The sequence below is a fragment of the Trachurus japonicus genome, chromosome 3, assembly GCF_045865225.1.
Source record: "Trachurus japonicus isolate A0001 chromosome 3, Traja_1.0".
Lineage (NCBI taxonomy): Eukaryota > Metazoa > Chordata > Actinopteri > Carangiformes > Carangidae > Trachurus > Trachurus japonicus.
This window is the reverse complement of record NC_140909.1, coordinates 7,500,875-7,520,342: the sequence shown is the minus strand read 5'-3', so window position 1 is coordinate 7,520,342 and position 19,468 is coordinate 7,500,875. Positions and strand designations below refer to the sequence as shown.

The 19,468-nt window shown below is 41.3% G+C and overlaps 4 protein-coding genes across 5 annotated transcripts in view; 2 read left to right on the top strand and 2 right to left on the bottom strand.

Moving 5' to 3' along the window:
* Positions 1–853, bottom strand: part of cdh16 (cadherin 16, KSP-cadherin) — a 28,784-nt gene extending 27,931 nt beyond the window's left edge. The window contains exons 1-3 of the mRNA XM_085806145.1: positions 763–853; positions 231–281; positions 31–129 (exon numbers count right to left, since the gene is read on the bottom strand). Of these exons, the coding sequence (XP_085662271.1) occupies positions 31–129; positions 231–275 (144 nt within the window). The 5' untranslated portion in view covers positions 276–281; positions 763–853. The remainder of the gene's footprint in view (positions 1–30; positions 130–230; positions 282–762) is intronic.
* Positions 854–1,034: 181 nt separating this feature from the next.
* On the bottom strand, positions 1,035–4,284 carry rrad (Ras-related associated with diabetes). 2 transcript variants are annotated; one of them, XM_085806143.1, is made up of 5 exons: positions 4,194–4,284; positions 3,573–3,971; positions 2,765–2,838; positions 2,449–2,653; positions 1,035–2,040 (listed from the first exon to the last, which is right to left on the bottom strand). In XM_085806143.1, exons 2-5 carry the CDS (start codon positions 3,943–3,945, stop codon positions 1,763–1,765), a joined length of 930 nt encoding a protein of 309 aa, XP_085662269.1. In that variant the 5' UTR covers positions 3,946–3,971; positions 4,194–4,284; the 3' UTR covers positions 1,035–1,762. The 2 variants fall into 2 exon arrangements, with proteins under 2 accessions (XP_085662269.1, XP_085662267.1); XM_085806141.1 differs by having other exon boundaries at positions 3,573–4,284.
* A 2,784-nt stretch (positions 4,285–7,068) lies between these two features.
* On the top strand, positions 7,069–9,930 carry LOC146989502 (ATP synthase F(0) complex subunit C3, mitochondrial-like). The gene is made up of 4 exons (XM_085806144.1): positions 7,069–7,169; positions 7,768–7,839; positions 9,077–9,276; positions 9,548–9,930. Exons 1-4 carry the CDS (start codon positions 7,131–7,133, stop codon positions 9,660–9,662), a joined length of 426 nt encoding a protein of 141 aa, XP_085662270.1. The 5' UTR covers positions 7,069–7,130; the 3' UTR covers positions 9,663–9,930.
* A 1,602-nt stretch (positions 9,931–11,532) lies between these two features.
* Positions 11,533–17,228, top strand: nsun3 (NOP2/Sun RNA methyltransferase 3). Its single transcript, XM_085806140.1, has 6 exons — positions 11,533–11,829; positions 13,843–13,946; positions 14,033–14,553; positions 14,898–15,052; positions 15,702–15,823; positions 16,076–17,228. Exons 1-6 carry the CDS (start codon positions 11,662–11,664, stop codon positions 16,410–16,412), a joined length of 1,407 nt encoding a protein of 468 aa, XP_085662266.1. The 5' UTR covers positions 11,533–11,661; the 3' UTR covers positions 16,413–17,228.
* The last annotated feature ends 2,240 nt before the right edge of the window (positions 17,229–19,468 follow it).

The window sequence follows — 19,468 nt, the reverse complement described above, 5'->3', positions numbered from 1 at the left end:
GATAAAGTCAAATACACTGAAATGCCTTACCTTGGCTAGATACCATGGGAAAATGCCATTGTAGTTTTCTGGGACACCGATTTTAAAATTTGTCGCAGAGCATGGTGTAAATGTGAAAAGTATCACCACCTGTGGGAAAAGATATTAAGTGTGTATTGATGAGGTTGTCAATGCAGTAATTTGCTGTTGTAAATAAAAGTACTACCGTTGAAGAGTATTTAACATCTTACTATGAGAGCTATGATCAGCAGTGGTGCAGCTCCTCTCTCAGCCATTAGTCCCTGTAAATGTGGTATATTCACAGTGTTTCAAACCAACCACATGGCCTCAGCCACACAATCAACACAATTTCTGTCTTGTTACTGATTCACCACCGTGGAATTCTTTCATACACAAAGATGTCACAATTTTACATGCACAACAGTCCGATTTGAATGCATAACCACCGACGAAGCCATTTGAAACAACAAAACTACAGTCACTTCAGCACAGATCATTAAAGACACTTTGATTTGGAAGTAAAACTTGGTTTCTGTTGTTTCATTGGGCTTTAATATCACAGCTGTTGTTTCAGTAACACCAAATCACAGGCAACGGTGCAGTGCACAAGCTACAGCAACACACTAAATACTTCACTTATTCCAATTTCAAAACCTCTGAACTATAACAGCAAACTTAACATGTCCACTAGCTCAAGTTGGGAACCTCCACTATACTTCTTTTCCAATTTCCAAAAAAAAGAAGAAAACTTGTATGTCTTACCTCCTGTGAATGTTGTGTGTGCTTGCTCTGAGAGATGTGAGGGGAGTTTAAAATTGGATGGAAAAATTGCGTACTTGTACTCCCTCTACGGCTTAATGGTTAACACCTTCAGATACAAAGGCTTAACTACCTTGTTTCCTTCCTGTAAAACCAATGGCCAGTGAGGTTCCATTCCAGTGATAAGATCAGATGAATATTCATGAGGACGTTAAAAAAACGCCACTTCGTTATTCTGCTGAATATGTTAGTTGAGGAACAACACACGGAAGAAATTTTTTGATTTGATTTTCATATTTTATTGTAAAAAGGGCATCAACGTAAACAAAGAATTTCCAAATAATGTCAAGGTTCACAATACCAATATAACTTATTGCTTTACTCATACATTCACAACCTGAATTCAATGTTATGCAACAACACAGAATAACAGAGTTTTTCTTTTTTTTTTCTATCTTTGACTCGTCTTCAGTAACTTGGCCGTGGCACGAACCTGCGTACCACGTTTCAAGTAAATATGACTCCAGGTGACCTAGTATTGAAATCCTTTACCGTGTCTTTAGGATAATGAGATGTATGTTGCATTCAGCGTCATTCACATACGTATATACACCAATCCCTTCCAATAAAGGAGCACAACATTGTAACCCAACAACAAGGCAATCTCTGCAACTCTGTATAAATAACAAGCCTTTGTGGAGTTTTCATACATACTGATCATATTATGACAGCAATATGTTTAAGGCAAAAATAAAATAGAATGAAACAAAATCAATGTTTGCAAAGCTTCATGCAGGTTATCACCGTTATCATGATATGACTTGAATGATGTCAGTCATGGTTTATATTAATTAAGTCCACTCTTTGCTTTCGGTTGTTGTCTAAAAAATAAAAATATATATCTATACAGCTCTATTAGTCCTTTAGGGTTAGTGTTAAAACACACACAGCGTCTGGTCTTCAGAGGCCAAAGAAAAGAATGTCCATCTGTCTCCTCTGTTCCTCAGAGAACCGTGAGGTCGTGGCAGGACTTTGACTTCTGCCTGAAGGCCATCTTCTTGTTCTTGCGTGCGACCATGCGGCCCAGGAACCGCTTGGCCTTCTTGCCTATGCTCTCTCTGCGCCTGCAGTTGGCCATGCGTCGCGCGTTCTCCTCCTTGCTGTCTTTCCTCAAGCGGATCTGTCTGACGATTCCCTCGAACAGGTCCTGCACGTTGTGGTGAAGGGATGCCGACGTCTCGATGAATTTGCAATCGAACACCACTGCACAGGCACTTCCTTCTGCGAGAGAGAAAATATGGAAAGAGGAGAATTAGAGCTCTGAGGAGGTGTGAGTTTAAGAAGCTCAAATAGTTTTGGGGTTGCAAACTGAGGATGTATGCTCTGAGTAAGGCTGCTAGAGGGGATATATTTGCCCTAAGAGAAAACTAAGTTAAAGCTTTAGCAGATAGCCTTAGCTTGAGGGGGTACTTGTGCGTGGGCATGAGCTGCACCTGAGCAGTCAAGTGAGAAATGTGGCCTGACCCGAGCAAAGCCGGTCAAGCCGAACCAGCTCTGTCAAATTTGATCATGAACCGCCTCAAGATTTGCTTCTAAGCTTCAAAGTAACTAAAAATCCACCTCCCCTAACCTCCCTCATCTTGTGTTGCACATTTCAGGCTGAATAAGAAGTTAGTCACACTGACTTACCATCTACGGACACCTCTCTGGACCGCACCAGGTCGCTCTTGTTGCCCACAAGGATTATGGGTATGTTCTCTGACTGCCTGGCCCGGCGCAGCTGGATACGAAGCTCTGACGCCTTCTCGAAGCTCGATTTGTCCGTCACTGAATACACAATGATGTAGGCATCTCCCATCCTCATGCACTGTTCCTTCAGCCACTGGCTGTTATCCTGCAGGAGAGAAACAGACAGTCAGTCAAGCTGATCTCATCTTTTACTGATCAAATATCCATGAAATCGATGAAAATGTGACAAACGTCACATGATTGAGAAATAACTCACCTGTTCCCAGATGTCATACAGCACAATAGACGCCTCCTCTTCATCCACCACGATGGATCTGTCATAAGTGTTTCCTGAGGGAGAAAAAAAAGAATATCATGTTACACACTGATGCAGAGGAGAGAAGCATCTTTTCTGAACAGTCGTGTGTGTTGGCAGCGTGTGTTGTTGCTTTTCTTCACACTGATCTTAGCACTTTTTTTTCTCCTTTGTAGTCTACACACTGATGAGAGCCTGTGATCAAGCCATCGCTGGCCTTTTATATTTCCCCTTCACATTATGCTATTGGATGTGTTTCTGACAGCTGTAGCACTGAGGGCAGAACTGGTGCCTCGCTGTAGATGGAAATAGCAATAATCAATGCATGTACACTCTTGCGTGCAAAAATAAGAACCCTGTTTTTCTTTTTTCATCAGAGCCATCATTTAAACTTTATCACCATCTTTACAGAAACAGATAATTCTGAATGATCGAATTTGTGACTTTTATGTAATTTACAAAAATCACATCTTTTTCAAAAATGTGTTTTTATGTCTGAGTGATTCTTTTCATTTTAAAGATCAAGGGTTTGATTATTTTAAAAGTGTCTGCCAAAGTTGTGAGGCTTAATATCTCAGATCTGCATTGATGAAACCATCTACCTATTGCTCAGTATTATGTAAAACAGAATTGACCTTGACCAGACCTATTTATCACACATGTCTTCAGAGACAATGGACATCTTGAGCGCATCTGTCTATACAGTAAGTGCGTGTGTGTGGATGTGGGTTGCAAGGCTGGATGACTCATCCTCAACATCAACATTTACCTGCTTCATCGCAGTCGTGACCGGCATCCTCAACTCCGCCAAAGACGCGCGCCAGGCTGGACTTGCCGACGCCGTGCTCCCCGAGGAGAACCACCTTGTACACCTGGGATTCCGCCTCGCTGCTGGTGGAGATGACGGAGTCGGAGGAGTCCGAGGCGTAGCTGCCGCGGTGCTCCTCGCTGGGGGAGTAGGACGTGTAGCGCAGGAGGTCGGACAGCTCGTCGGTCTGTCCGGTCTGTGGCATCGTGGCGCGCAGGTCCCGGTCGTCCACGGGCATGCTTCTCCGGTGCAGGTTGGGGAGATTCATGGGGAACGGCATGCTGCCTCTCCTCTTCTCCATGTTCCGCAATTTGTCACCCTTGTTCAAAGTCATTGTGCTTTTATATACCGATCGAGGATCTGTGGAGAAGGTGTGCCGTGCGTAAATATGAGATTTCACATAGTTTGATCGCATTCAAATGACAATAAAGTAAAAAAGTGTCAGAGCAGGTACAAGCCATAGTAGCCTACATTTAATCTCACATCACATCAAAGCTGACCACATGTTTACTCAACTCTACTGACCTAAATTAAAACGAATAAAGCTTCAGATGCCACATGGGTATTAATAAAGACACTCACCCGGTGCTGGCAATTAAATCCAACGAAGGCAATCCAATAATCCTTGGTTTGAAGAGTCGCTGTAGCCGAAATAGCTTTTTTGCTTGAGTCTGACCAGAGTCGCGCTTCAACCTATTTATACAGAACCGGGAGTGACGTCGGCAGGGATTCGCCCCAGAGAGTCACGTCTCCGCTTATTATAGTGGTGCGTAACGGTAACATCATACAGGGGAGGCGGGGTGTATGACTGGAAGAGCAGAGGAATCTCCCTTCCGCATCGCCAAATGGAGCTTACTTCTGAGGGGGCGGACAGGGATGAATCCTTGAAGAGGGGAAGCCCACTTAAAGCCAGAGTGATAAATATTTAATATCAATTTAGGAGGTAAATTTAGAGAGAGGGTGCGGGGATACGCTTCTGATGTAAGATGTTATGGGATTGCATGTTGAGGCGCAATGCAGAGGGTACAGTAGAGCAGGTGGATGCTTTTATGGAAATATGATGCTTCCTCTTATATTGATGAGCAGTTTTGAGCTTCATGGTCATTGACAGGATGAGCTCACTGCAAAACTTGATACATGATATCATGGGGATTTCATTTTTAATGTGAGGGATGTGTTCACATTTTAAATGCACAGTCACAGAAATATAAGCCTGTAGGGTATTACTGATGCTGATATGCAAACGATTGTATTCAGATTTGACTATGTGTAAATGTTACAAACACATAAAAATTCTCCACATGGTGACATTCATTTATTATTCAGCCCTATATTTCCACCCACCACCTTGCTGTCTGAAAAATGAAGGCAGAGCTGAAGCTATAAAACCAGAGGCCTAATTCCTTGCATTTGCAGATGTAATCCTTCTCAGCTGAAGGCCTAATTTAAACCTTAATGTGTGGTTTTACTGATCCAAGCTTTAGCTAAATAATGCAAAGATGCTCTGTGCACACTACACAGACAGATATCTACTGATCTCATATAGAGCTCATGGCTTCAAGTCATTTTTTGTCTCTTTTTAGGGTAATCCTGAATGTGGCATATTTCACTTATATTTTCTAGAACACAGTGTGGTCAGCAACAACCATAGGATGTGCTCCAGAGGCTGAAATCCACCTTACCAGTGTATATCTGACTGCACATGGTGTGTTGCTGCCCCCTCGTGGCTTAACATGTTACAACAAACTTGATTTTTTTTTTTTTCCAACTCACTGGGTGCATGCAAGTCAAGTTCAACATATTACAGTGTATTTTCTACACCTCCTCTGTCCTCCTGTTAAGGATTGTATGGACAATATTTGGGCTTGCATAATTATGTAGACATATTGTACATACATGGTATATTAGAATTGTGAAAACATCACTTGACACCAAACAGTGGGCTAATTAAACACTGTATAAGAAGTTTATACTCATTAAATAATCCAGATTTGATCTCAAATTAACTGTATGTGCTGAAGAGAAAAAAACAAACAAATATGATGAGAAGTTGAAGTGATCTGCAGGAAGAGTGGGTTTCAAGTCAGAGGTGTGGTTTTAGGTGGCAACATTAAGGCTGTAATGTCTGTCATAGGGGGGCTACTACATACTAACATTTGAACATGCAACAATTACCAGTACATTTCTCTCTAGTCTTTAAGTGCATAAATATTTGAAGAAGACGTACTGTAGTGGCTATTTGCAGCAGGAGCTGACATTGACGTGAAATGTACTTTCTGCTCCGAACATGTTGAAACTGTGACCCATTTGTTTTGGCTCTGCCCTATTGTGCAAAAACTGTGGAGTGATATATGTAATTTTGTTGCTATAAGTGTTGATGGTGATTTTATTTTGTTCTACTGTTTGGACTCCCTGACCTAAAGAAAAACAAGGAAAAAGCTAACATAACTTTAATTATCAATCTTATTATTTTAATGACAAAATTTCATATTCATAAATGCAAATTCATTAAAAATTCATGAAAGTATTGCTCTTAGCGGTGAGCTCAGACAATTCATAGCCTCCATCAAACGTTCAAACAACCAGAAAGTGATTAAGATTGTCAATATCTGTGAAGACTTAAACATTTTTTTGTAAACTCTGATAATTCCCCCTGGTGTATATTATAGAAGATTCATGTATAATGCATACTGTTATGGAAGATTGTTTTATAATGTGAAACAAAGTTTCGAATAAAAAAAAAATTGCAGCAGGAGCTGTAGAAATATGTAAATCTGAATTGTAGCATACAGCTGTGCATTATACATCCAGTTGTTCATACTACCACTAGGGGGCATTGATTAGCAAATATCTTTTAATCTGGAGGGGGGAAATATATTCCCCTGTAGACTTGCAGGACCAGAGTAGGACTTGAGTCAAAGTTAGTGTAATTTATTTAATGCTCTGTGGACTTCAGAGGTTTTAGACATGTTGTTCTGACTTGATCTGTAGAAACACACACTCACGGGCACGTTCAAAGACACTATGTACTTTCCCATCTTGGTTTCTGAAGTAGCCTATTACATCCAAGCTCCAGCTCCAGGAAACCGGAAATCAACCCTTTAAAGGTGTCATTGCGCATGCGCAGCCCTCTCACGTCTTCGACCTCTACAGCTACACGGTAAGAGCATATCTCTCCTGTCTCAAACTGTGTCTATGTGGAATAAACGGCGTTTTTAACAGTGTAGCTGTGTATGACTCGGTGTCTTAGTGGGTGAAGTATCGACCACAGCTCCACTCTCACTCCTCTGGTTTGTCTCCTTGGTAGTTTTTACCGTCATTGCTCGGGTTGCAGCTAAAGTTGACCTTATTATATCAGTGCGTGTCCACTTAACTTTGCACTCAAGTCATTCAACAAACTAGTCGCAGGTTCGATCGCCTTGTCATTAATATGGTGCATGTATTTTCTCTCTGCAGACAGCACACCGCTGATTCATCGCCCGGCTCCTGCGGTTGACCTGACCAAGTCGTCCTGTCGTGATGTATGCCTGTGCTAAATTCGTCTCCACGCCCTCTCTGGTGGGTTTACATGAATGAATGGACGTTATCACATAGGTCTATTTAATCGCGCCACGACAGTGAGTAGAAAATACACGATTGTAATGCAGCCTGCTAACACTGGCCTAAGCTGTGTGTGTGTAGCCTATTTGACCCTCTGCCAAAGTCAGCTGGTGTTCCCACCTGCAAGGACGTCCTATGGTGGTGAACTTTATCAGGGCAAACCCACTACACCCACGATTGGATACTAATAAGACTTTATATCAGACAGTTTGAAAGAATCCATTGTGCTGATTATTTCCTTAATTCATCAATTGGCTGATTTTGATTTTTGAAGGTGGGAAATGCCTGTCACAATCACATTATCACACAGAGCCCCAAAGTGAGATTCACTTTGTTAATTTAGTCTAATTTATAAAGATGAAATGCAACTGTAGAGGTAAATCAACACATTCAATAAGCTGAGACTTAGACCTTTAGTGTTTTTGACAGAAGAGCTGTCATTCATTTTAAAGCAGCACAGACAGTGGGTGTCTTGTGTCACATGACAGTAAATCACCTTGTCGGAGCACAACTGCCTTCACCTAAATGTGTGTTTTTTGTTTGTTTTGTCCTACAGGTCCGTGCTGGATCTCGGGCTCTGTACAGACCACTCTCAGCAGCAGTAGTGTCAGATGCCAGGAAAGCAGAGGTGAGCCGCCGTCTGCAGGAATTACACCTGATTAATTGAAGCCGAGTGTTTGGAGGCGGGGCAGTCTGAAACCATCATTTAATCTGCTTTGCTCTTCCTTCTGCCCTGTTCACTCTTAAAAAAGAGTGAGACGACAAGTAAAAGTCCCAGTGGATGTTAATCCAAGGTAGTTTGATAACATTATAATCAGGATTAATGAAATGTAAATGTATATGAAGTACAGTTTTTAAAATTACGATTTAATTTTTATCTTGCCTGGAGCTAAGTACAGCACACAACAAGCACAAGCAAAGGCTGCATGAAAGTCTCACAGACTGGTGAGGTCACATGACATGACATTAGAAAATCACATCCACTGTTATCTTGAGCTTGATGTGGCTGCTCTGTTCTAACAAATACAAAGCAATTTCTGCATCATTGTATACTTCACCTTTGTAAAGTTGCACTGATGTTAATTTTAAGTATTAGAGAACCTTAATCAAGAAGGCTATGTGGAGACAGACTTTGACCACAGTTTGGCTGTAGCATAACCCTCAAAGGTACTTTTTAAAATTATTCCAGGCAAAGGCAAATAAGTCATACCTCAGCTGCTAGTAAATATATTTTAAATATGGTAAATATAATCACTTCTACTAGCCTGAACTATTGCAAGAGACCATTGTGTCCCAGATCCATACATGTTGGGATGTTTTTATGTCATTACAATACAATTAATCAATCCAAGGTTAATCCTCACTACATTTTCATTTTAACAGCATTTAAAATAAAAGAGATCTGTGTCCAGACAAGAGTTTTAGCTCCATATCAGAAACAATCTGTGTCCTTACTTATAATACATACTTAGCAATCAAGTATACTGCATGCACAAGCTGGTGCAACCAGATTGTCTAGCCTGCAGACCATTAGTTACAAAAAATACCACCTGGCAAGGGACAGCAAAGATGGTTGCAGTGCTGAAATAACGTCATGTTTCCAAATGTCTGTTTTCACCCATCCAGACTTAAACACACGTGGAGTTTTCAAATGAAAAAGGGGTCAGCAGTATTTATAAAACGCTCCATTTTCAGTGCCCGACACCAGAGTAATGTGGACTATAATAAAAGACTATTAATATAGTGTGGACACAGCAAAAGCAAAGCTGATTATGGTTAAACTCTCTGTTGACGTAGCATAAGAACATGAACTACCCTGCACTGCTTTTCTTTTTTACTGACCTCATCTCATTTCTGTATTGCAGACTGCTTCGCTCCTGGCCCCACAGACCATTGCGGCCCCCCAGCAGCAGCTGGCGCTGCGGAGCTTCCAGACCAGCGCCGTGAGCCGGGACATCGACACTGCTGCCAAGTTCATCGGAGCAGGAGCCGCCACCGTGGGTGTGGCTGGATCTGGAGCCGGAATCGGAACCGTGTTCGGTAGCCTTATCATCGGATATGCCAGGTAAATAAAAAATTCACTGTATGAGACTTTGAAATCTCCACTAAGAAGCGTTCTCAGTCATGTATACTGGCTAAAGAAGTGACCTCAGTCATGTATACTGGCTAAGTTCTCATTCAGTGGATTCATGATAATGATCCATGATAGTCACATGGTGCAAGTCTTTTGTGGGCAAACCTACTGGTATTACCCGTTCACAAAAAAGTTACATCACAACTAGACATAACACTTTGTACCTCCACCTGATCTCAGCCTCCTCTCTCCTTCCCAACAGGAACCCCTCGCTGAAGCAGCAGCTCTTCTCCTACGCCATCTTGGGCTTCGCTCTGTCTGAAGCTATGGGTCTGTTCTGTCTGATGGTTGCGTTCCTCATTCTGTTCGCCATGTAAACCAGTTTGGCACTCACTGTAAAAAGGGACACACATCACACCGTCAATGAGAATTAAGTAGTTTTGAGATGTCCTTAAATGGTACAAAAGTCTCACCAGTCTGTCGTGTTGGTTATTATTGTGCATCAGTGAACACACTCGATGTATGAAATTCTGGCAAACCCAAGTCATTTTAAATGATGGCTTTGTCATTATATTGTATATTTAATCAAATGTTTTTGTTAACAAACATGCAACCAAGAACAGAAATAAAACATCTATTCCTCAATTGTGTGTGCAGTGTAGTATTTTGTGCATGTTAATGTAGATTCAAACAGGAACAAATGGAGAAACCTTAAACTTCTTCTGGCAAAGGTAACAGCTCAGATAAATTCATCAAGTTTAAAAATTCACCTGTGACAGATTTAGTTTTCTGTCAGCCCTTTAATGACCTCGGCTCTCTCTGGGTTACACAAAAAAAATACAAACATTACTTTTACTGTTAGTGAGCAGCAGCTCATATCATATGTTTGTATTTTTGTGATTCCCACAGTTTTTCACAACATGCCCTGAGTGAAATATTGTTTATTTGCCTCAGGCAAAACCACTGGTTAACCCCAAAATGTACACAACATCCTGGGAAAAAGAAGAGCAACACAGTTATACAAGAGAAAATACACTGACTTTAGGTTTATTTTATTTTTACCCAAACATTTTTAGCATTCTGGGCACGGTGTTGACAAATTGAAGTTGCTGAATAAAGAAAGCTGGGTAAAATGGGCAACTGCCAAGTGGCTCCATGTTTTATGATAGGTGTACAAATGACTAAGCTGCTCCAACTAATACCACTGCTAGTATCTATAATAGCCTTAATCGCCAGAAAGAAATGGAACAAAACACTCAAATCCTTTTCAAATACTAGTGATGCAATTTGCAACGTCAAGAAAAACAAACAAGACATCCTCCTACATAATTTAATCATAAGTCCTTCATCTGGTGGCCTCTGTGTCAAGACCCAGACCTGGATTGTCTCAGTTTACATTGAGCTTGTTAGTGAGAAGGATGTGTTTTTAATCAAGTGAACATATTTCCAAAGTTTACAATCATTGAAAACTGGAAGATATGAACATTTGCTAAAGATTTAAAACAATTTCAAACTGATTATGAAACAGAATTCTGTAGAAAGTAGTTTCTGGTTAGCAGTGGACATGAAGAAAACTAGCTGTGGTGGAGTGCAACTATTATTCAGGCTGTAGCCTAAGTTTTGATCTCTGGTTTAGCCTACCTGTTATCACTTGATGCAGCAGTAAAATACTCTTACAACATGTTTTTGTTTATTTGTTCAAGTTTACACGATCTTCTATGTCTCTGTGCCTATTTTACAGCATTTAACAAAGTTTAGGAACCAGGCCCTTACTCTTTTCCCCATATAGGCCTAGCTAGTTAACTTACCAATGAGTTACCCCTTTAAAAACATCTTGGGACATTAGCCCATGCAAATGTCCAAAGACACACACAACAATTAGCCTGCCCTACATTTAAAAATAATTGTGAATAATCTTGTGATAAAAATCATTGTCATCATATTCAAGCACATTTCAAAGTGTGTTTATTGACTTACCTGGTTGATTTTGCAGCTTTTAGCTAAAGTCTGTGATTGTGGCTTCCCTCCTTTTTTATCCTCTCCCTTTCTGCTCTACCTTGTCGCTTTTTCTGACGATGACGACTGTCCATATTCAAGTATCGACTGCTACTATGTTATATGTATCTATTCTTCTGCTTTTTGTAATTTAAAACCATATTAAAAATCGTTTAATACCGTCAAAACGCTGTTAACCCAACGCTGACCTTTCCACAACTGATGTCGGTGGAACTAAAGATCAGCTCGAGGAGCAGGGGGACAGATTTGAGGGACGGACATACAAACATTTACCGCTAGCATTTGTACGTCTTTAAGAAACTTATTTAATAATAATAATGGCAGTATATTCGCACTTGTAAATTATGCAGTAGTAAACAAATGTTTACGGTAGCTCGGTTTCACGGTTCGTGGAGGATAATTCGCTTTCAACGTGAGAAGCTGACACCGACACCGACACCTGTGTGGAGGTTGAGGCCGTGTCACCGTCACTCGGGTCCCGGCGTTGTTTCAGGACCGAACCGGCAAAAAGGAGCCCGGAATAACCAGGTAAATAAAATAAAATAAAAAGGAGGGGGTTGTTTTTGTCCACAGCATTGTATTCCTATATTAAAGGTATATTAAATGTAAGACTTTTGCAGTAGGTTGGTGATATTGTTAGCCAACTTCTGCTGTAGCCTCTTGTATGTCTAGTTTATAAATCATCACATGTTCAGTAACGTTAGCTTATTATTTCTCTGAGCAGAAGTGAAATATTAAGTGTGGCATTCACTTTATATAGTTAAATCAAACCTGATCAGTTACTGTAAAGCCATGCAGCTTTCCTATTTACCCACTAGATGGTGCAGTACCCTAAATGTGATGAAGAGGACAGCGTCCTGTACAGACTTGTGTAGGCTATTTACTGCACAGAAAGGATAGTTTTGATAATATACACTCATAGACTGTATACATCATATGATTACTGTGCTGAGCCTCCATTTGCCCTTAAAAATAGATACATTTTTTATGGTATGGATTGAACATGATGGTGGAAACATGCCCCTGAGTTTCTGGTCCTGTCTGACATGGTTGCATAACATAATTTCTGCACCACTTTTATCCTGCCCATCCTGACATACTACAAAGGTGTTGTAGTGGGTTTAGATCTGGTGGCTGGGGAGTCCATCAAACCTGAAACCTGAAACTAGTTTGAGCCATTTAAAAAAAAAAAGTATGACATGGTAATAATGTCACATTTGCTGGAGGCATGGATACCATTATACCATGGATAAATTGTGGTAATAAAAGCAAACTCAATGTCAGTAACAGCACTCTGACAGCCAGGTATTGTCATTAAAAGGAAAAAATCATTTGATTGGCATTAAGGGATTAAATAATAATTTCTCACACCATAAAATGACCAGTACCATCCTGGGCTTCTGACACAAGGCAGGTTGTATCTGTGGATCTGCACTGTTTTAAGGCCAAATTCTGATCCCAGCAGCATCTGTTGCCTCAGCACAAATCCTGAATCATCAGACCAGAACATGTTTTTCCAGTCTTCAACCTGAGATTTCCATTCTTTGCTGACAGGACTGAAACCCAACGTTGTCTTCTGTTGTTGTAGCTCAACCGACTCAGGATGCGGCGTGTTGTGCATACCGAGAAGCTCCTCTGCTCATCAGTTACAGAGCGGTTGTCTGAGTTACTGTAGCCTTTCTCCCAGCTCCGAACCTGTCTGACTTTTCTCCTCAGACCTCTTTCATCAACAAGATCTTTCTATCCACAGAAATCCTGTGTGCTAGATTGTGTTTTGCACTATTCTCAGTAAAACTTGAAATATTGTTGTGTGTTAAAATTCCGGCAATCTGGTACCAACTATCCTGCTACTTAGATGTGATAAACAATAACTTGGATTCCTGATCCATATCTTTATGATTGTAGACATTGACCTGCAGCCACATGATTGGCTGATTATTAGTTCCCACCAACGAGCTATCCCTGCGCTGTGTGTAGCTCACAAAGCTCAGGGATACTATATTATATGAAAATTATATCCAGCTGCCTCTCTGTTGCCCCCCTGGCTATACATTATCTTGGTAGTCTCTTGTATAATTTATGGAGCTCCAATATACAGTACAGCAAGCTACACATTTTTTTCATCAGCTTTTTGGCCTTAAAACTAAACGCTCTGCTGTCGTTCCTCACAGGACAAACAGAAGTGCCAATTCACAGCTAGAACAAGACAGCAGAGTTTCAATATCTTGCAAATCCACCTTAAGTGCAATAGACATTAGAAACAGCAGTGTTTATTGGTCAATAAAAAAGTACATGAATGCATCCACATAAATATGTGCATCTACATTCAGATTCAGATTCAGAATTACTTTATTTGTCCCCGGAGGGATTTTTTTCTGTCTTATAAACTCCTCTGAATACTAAGAGAAATCATTTATATTTATAAATAATGCATGTAAGCTTTACAACTCATATAATGTCAGGTGTGCTGTAATAATTGTGTGCCATTTTAGCACTTACAGTACTTTTTAGAGCATCTTCCCTACAACCTGTTTGTAACAGGTAACCAAGAAGCTTAAAAAACAAAGATCTTCATGTGGACCCGTGTTGGACCTTTTTGACCAGCAGTACAGTGGGGAACTTGGACAGCTGTGGACGTCTGCCAGGTAAATTGTGTCTGAAAGACTCATTGCAGATTCCACACAGTCAGTGTCTGTACTCTTCTTTCATTGGGATTACTTGTCTCCTGCAGATCGGTGCTCCTGGATCCCCCCTCCTGGCAGTATGGGGTCATGCTTAACCGCTTCGCAGCTGTGACGGACGTCACGCAGATCCTCCACTCCCAGGGCTTTTCCAGGTTGCTGCCACCGACAGATGTCTCCGCGCTGCTCTGCGACGCTCCCTCACCAGCATCCAGTTCAAAACAGCAGACAGGAGAAGCCTCTGTGTTGTCACCTCGCTGCCTCTCCGAGTGCCCTCCCTGTGACGCCCGTCCCCAACCTGACAGCACCTCTCATTTGCTCAGTCGGGACCTTCAATCAGAGCCGTTACTGGGTTTGCCCCGTCCTTCACTACAGTGTTACATCCACCCGTATCCACTGAGAATTCCCTCCCAGGCTCACAGGCCTGGCCAGCTGAAGCAGTACTACCTCCTTAATGCTGCCTCCCTGCTTCCAGTGTTGGCTTTGAAAGTGAGAGATGGGGAGAAGGTGTTGGATCTTTGCTCTGCCCCAGGGGGCAAAGCCTTGGCCATAATGCAGTGTGCCACCCCAGGTAACTCAACTACTATTAATGGACTTATGTACATAATTAAACATAATATATTGGGATTTCATAGTCATATATTAAATAAGTAACCATCATTTTGCATAATTAGGCAAAAAATTACCCTAAATCAAACACTAAGCAGAGGGATGTTGACAGCACATTATCTTTGTGTTTGGCCATTAAAAGTTTTTCCTTAAAAACGATTTAGTCTGAATGTGCTGAGGTTTGTTTTTAAATATTAAAGCTGTATTTTGTACATAAGTTGCTGCTGCTGCTGATTTAAGGGAATAGTTTTGTCTGGTGCAAATAGCCTCTTTGATTAAAAGAAATGTCCCCCTGTTATGTTCCAGCACTTCTCTGCTGTAATGAACCAGATCCGCACAGACGGGACTGGCTGGCCAAAACTCTGGAGTCTTTTCTGCCGCCTTCGTTGAACAGCAGCGTGATTGTGTCTGCACAGGATGGAAGATGTTTTAGGCGGAGTGAAGCAGGGACATATGACAAGGTGGGCAGAGAGCTCTTATCATGTTTATGGCAGGATGCTGCAGAAAGCAGATATCCAGTGTAGATGAAAACAGTAATGAGAAACAGAAGAAAGGCTGGAAGGAATCAGAGGATTCATGGAGACAGATAATGGAAGAAAATATTGAAAAAAGGCGAGCACCAAATGAAAAGTTTGATAGTAAGAACCAGAGTAAACAAAGCCCAGAGGCAATCGAATCGTGCAAAGCAAGTGTTCAGATTCAAAGTGTATTGTGTAAATGATATGATTGTGTACAATTAGCACAGGACAGATTTGTGGGAAGATTCTTAACTGAGGTGTAAAGATTCAGAGGCAGTTTCAATTTTCTACCCTGGGTAACAAGACAGATGCAATTTGATGGAGTTTTTTCACTTTGACTGAGCACAATCTTCATCCCTTGATGATTCAGGTGCTGTGGGCAACATATGAATGTGGATTATTTTCCAGACCTGCAAGCATTTGTCTTTTTCATCTGCTTTTAACTTTATTATCTATTTTCAATTTTCTTTTTTCTTTCACTTTCATTTTTTCCCCCTTTTGTTGCCATTTCTGTATCTCACAGCCATTGCACTCTTGAACTCTCTGACTAGTCTGAACTATTCACATTTTTGTGTCTCTCTGAACGTTGCAGGTTTTGGTCGATGCTCCGTGTTCTAACGACAGGAGCTGGTTGTATTCCTGCAGCAGCCAGCAGGGGGAACAGAGGCTGAAGGAAAGAGCCAGGCTGCCAGCTCTCCAGGCTCAGCTGCTTCAGTAAGGCCAGTTCCCAGTATAAACAATATCTCATATGTGACCCCTGTAGTATTCTCCTATATTCCTCCATGCTATCACTCTTCATATATGATGAAGTCATTAATGTCTGTAAGTGGTAAAAAAAATAAAACGCACACAAATGATGGTTCAGATGAGAAATTATAAAACATTCCCCTATACTGTTGTACACAGAATAATGTAAACATTAAACAGTAAAGACGCACAAATGTAATATTTGTCTCCTCTTTCCAGGTCTGCCTTGTCAGCTGTGCGTCCAGGGGGCCGTGTGGTCTACTCGACCTGCACGCTGTCCAGCTCTGAGAACTATGCTGTGGTTGAGACAGTGCTGAATAACTGTCCCGAGGCTGAACCCGAGGACCTGTGGGAGGAGATTGCTGTTCCTCTGTCCAAATACTTTGCATTTACCTCTGCTCGCCCTGGTCACGGACAGACATCTGTCGAGCCCTCCCTGCAGCCACAGAATGGAGCCGTGTCCTCTTATCACCGCAGACTTGGCATTTTAGTGGTTCCTCAGCCTGGAAAGACCTGGGGACCCATGTTTTTGTCTCGGATTAGAAGAAGGAAATAGTGGGTATCCAGCGCACAGTATTTAAACACGTTTAACCTGTGCCATTTATGGAGAAAGAAAGTTCAGATATGCAGATATCAACATGAATATGTGCGTTCACATTATTCATACTGACCTCCTGTGATCTGTGTTAAAGATGGACATTAGAGAGCATGTGTTTATTTTAGGCATCTGACAATGTGAATGGAGTTGGTCGTAGTGATTACATTACAGAGATTTATCCAAATCTGCAGCTCCTCTCAGCTTTACAGAGCTTTACAGCTCATTGTTTACCCGTCGCTTTCAGCCACAGCCAGCAACTGTGACAGTGAAAAAAGCTCTAAGTGGAACATTTAGCAGCTTACCGGACATGTTTCCCCTCACGAGCTGGCAGAGTCCAAAAACAGAGTGAAAAGAGGCTGAATACTGGACTTGTGTTCGTCAGGTGGTCGGAAACAGGACTCCAAATGAATGATAACGATGCTTTGGACCTGCAGGCTGTGTAAAAATAACTGTTTACTTACAAATTTGCTATACAGACTTAAAAGTTGACATAATTTTAATGTATAAACATCTTTTTTCTTTTGAAACCGAGTGGATAAAAAAAGATCTATTGGCCTCTGCATCTCACCTCATTATAATTCCCTGTGTGTGCTTTTTATTTATTATTTAATATTCATTAAATTAGCTGTACAATTAGGTGAAAGCAATTAACGGATTCTCAAGTGCTTCACATGCACACTGTGTCCACAGTGTATAATAAATTTGGTACGATAAGATTGCAATATTCTACGGTGTTAGATTGTATTATTAAAAATGTATTCACAGTTTATTCTATTAGGAGCGAGTGCTCTCTTTCAGTTTGTGTGCGTTTATAAATTCTCTTCAGGGCAGGAAAAGAATGAGATATGAGATTATAAGAGGGAACACCACTGAAGCGCACATTCAGAATCCACCTAGCATGCTTTGAGTCAGTAAATTAGGTGGTATTCATTAAGTCTGGATTAGCTCTTGACTTAAGTCATCACTGAATATTTGAAGTTTTTGTCTGAGACCCTTACGACTGCTATTTTTACTGGCCTATGTTTGTGTTTCAAAGTCTAAGTGCCATAACGCTGTTAACAAATGCTTTCAGACTCGACGTACTCAACAGGAGACTGAAGGTTTCCTGTCTGAGAGATTAGTTTAATAACCATGAAATGTGAGAGCAGTAATGATATAATTAACACACAGTTTCTGTCTCCAGGAGCTGTGTCTCTCTTCATTCCTGCTGTTCCCCCCATTGCATTAACACAGAGCTTTAAGCCTCACTAGAAGCAATCTTACATCTGTCATCATACCTCCCTTCAGTGTGATTGAGAAGGCAGTATCATATCTTTACAGTGTCTCATTACCTGGGTGGATCTTGAGTCATGCTTGAGTGACGAGTAGCCTTGTTTCATCGCAGCGTTGTGGCTTTTCATCAGGCTGTGATTGCGTGGACCAGAAGCTGAATGTGTTCTGAAAGGTAACTATAGACCATAACAAGCAGTAATTCATATATTTTTAGATTTTGGATCATAACAGACCGACAAGGTATGCTGTTGCAGAGGCAGTTATGTGTATAAACCATTATTTCTCCTTCCCAAGTATATCAGGCCGGTGATTCAGAGTGAGCCTACGACAGACTGTCAGGGATATGATGATAAGAGCCGTGTGCCGGGTACATCCAACTACTCTGCACGGCCATAGACACGAGCATTATTGGGTGCATTTAGAGAGCTATTTTTATTGGCTGTCCTACTTTTTCTCCACTTCTGTATGTCTCTTCCGTGTGGATCTCCAGTTGTCTGATAAGGGGAGCATCGTTACAACACCACAACATCAACACAACTTTAGAAGTGGCGAGATGTGGAGATGAAGTGAGGCTTCATCGGGGTTAACCATGTTCCTGACCTTTGCGTGAACTCTGGGTTTGTTGATGTTCCTCCTATTGCAGAGTTTCCTCAAGGGGAGAATCTCTAAGCAGCTTTTCCACCACTTCAAAGGGAGAGAATGTAGGCCTGCTTTGCATAATCAGGTGGGGAACAGCTTTTTGCCAGAGAGGCAGGAATTAATTTGTGGCACCGCCAGATGTAATCATTAAAACCCCAGTCATTGACAATAAGGGCAGAGGAGAAAGGGAAATTAGAGGAGGAATTGTCAGAACAGTGGATAGAATGAGAAAGAGATATGGAGAATGGGATGGTCCTTAAATGCCAGAGGACACTACAGCTAAGCCGCAGTTGAGAGTGTCCATTTTTTCCAGCCAGTTATGTGTGAACATGTTGGCGTGATGTTAATCCTATTCCTTTTACCCCCTTTACACGTGCTTTACTATTTTAGTAGTGAACAAAGTGATAAAAACACATTATGAAAGGATCTGAAATTTAAAGGATCAAGGTTATTTAGGCAGCCATATATATCAGTCAGGCTGAGAGCCATTAAGCAGTATGTGTGGGCTTTAAAGCCCCACTCACAGCACATAAACGTACTGTTTGGTTCAGTCTCTCATTAACCTTCTTTCCAGCAGCAGGAAGCAGTGTCAGAAAAACAAGCTCTGAAACCCACAGTGAAGAAAACTTAATGTTTGCGGGTTAATGATTTGGTCCGATTTTAGATGCATGATTATATCTTCATATATAGGACACTGTGCAGAACACCGCTGACTTCCAAAAGCATTTGCGCTGCTACAACATCCAATCAGATTCCAATCACCGTCGTGTCAGTCTGATATTTTGCCATTTCTGAAAAATGTTTGACTTGAAGCGTTTGACACTGACTGTGCTGGACAGTTAACAAGTGGGTCTATAGATTTAGTGCCTTTTGGGGTATCCATCATTCATTTCAGATGTCATCATTTGTCAATATTCCATCAGTGGAAGTGAGAGACTCAGGATTGCTGCTCTTGATTGATTGTTACACCACTAATCTCTAAGGGGGGGGGAAAAAAGTCTGGAGAAGTGAGGACAAGTCACGCTGCCCACATGCAACAAGAAAAACACACAACTTTAGTTAATTAGTTAACAGAAAGTCAACACTTCCTGTAACTGTTTCAG

Bases quoted from the DNA above. Each gene is read 5' to 3' on its own strand.
- rrad (XM_085806141.1), bottom strand. From the start codon at position 4,026: ATGCGATCAAACTATGTGAAATCTCATATTTACGCACGGCACACCTTC. The intron at 2,839-3,572 runs GTAAATGTTGAT...TTTCTCCCTCAG, and splicing joins TCACGACTGCGATGAAGCAG to GAAACACTTATGACAGATCC. The intron at 2,041-2,448 runs GTAAGTCAGTGT...TCTCTCTCGCAG, and splicing joins CAGAGAGGTGTCCGTAGATG to AAGGAAGTGCCTGTGCAGTG.
- LOC146989502 (XM_085806144.1), top strand. From the start codon at position 7,131: ATGTATGCCTGTGCTAAATTCGTCTCCACGCCCTCTCTG. The intron at 7,170-7,767 runs GTGGGTTTACAT...TTTGTCCTACAG, and splicing joins TCGTCTCCACGCCCTCTCTG to GTCCGTGCTGGATCTCGGGC. The intron at 9,277-9,547 runs GTAAATAAAAAA...CCTTCCCAACAG, and splicing joins CTTATCATCGGATATGCCAG to GAACCCCTCGCTGAAGCAGC.
- nsun3 (XM_085806140.1), top strand. From the start codon at position 11,662: ATGTTTACGGTAGCTCGGTTTCACGGTTCGTGGAGGATAATTCGCTTT. The intron at 11,830-13,842 runs GTAAATAAAATA...TGTTTGTAACAG, and splicing joins AAGGAGCCCGGAATAACCAG to GTAACCAAGAAGCTTAAAAA. The intron at 14,554-14,897 runs GTAACTCAACTA...GTTATGTTCCAG, and splicing joins AATGCAGTGTGCCACCCCAG to CACTTCTCTGCTGTAATGAA.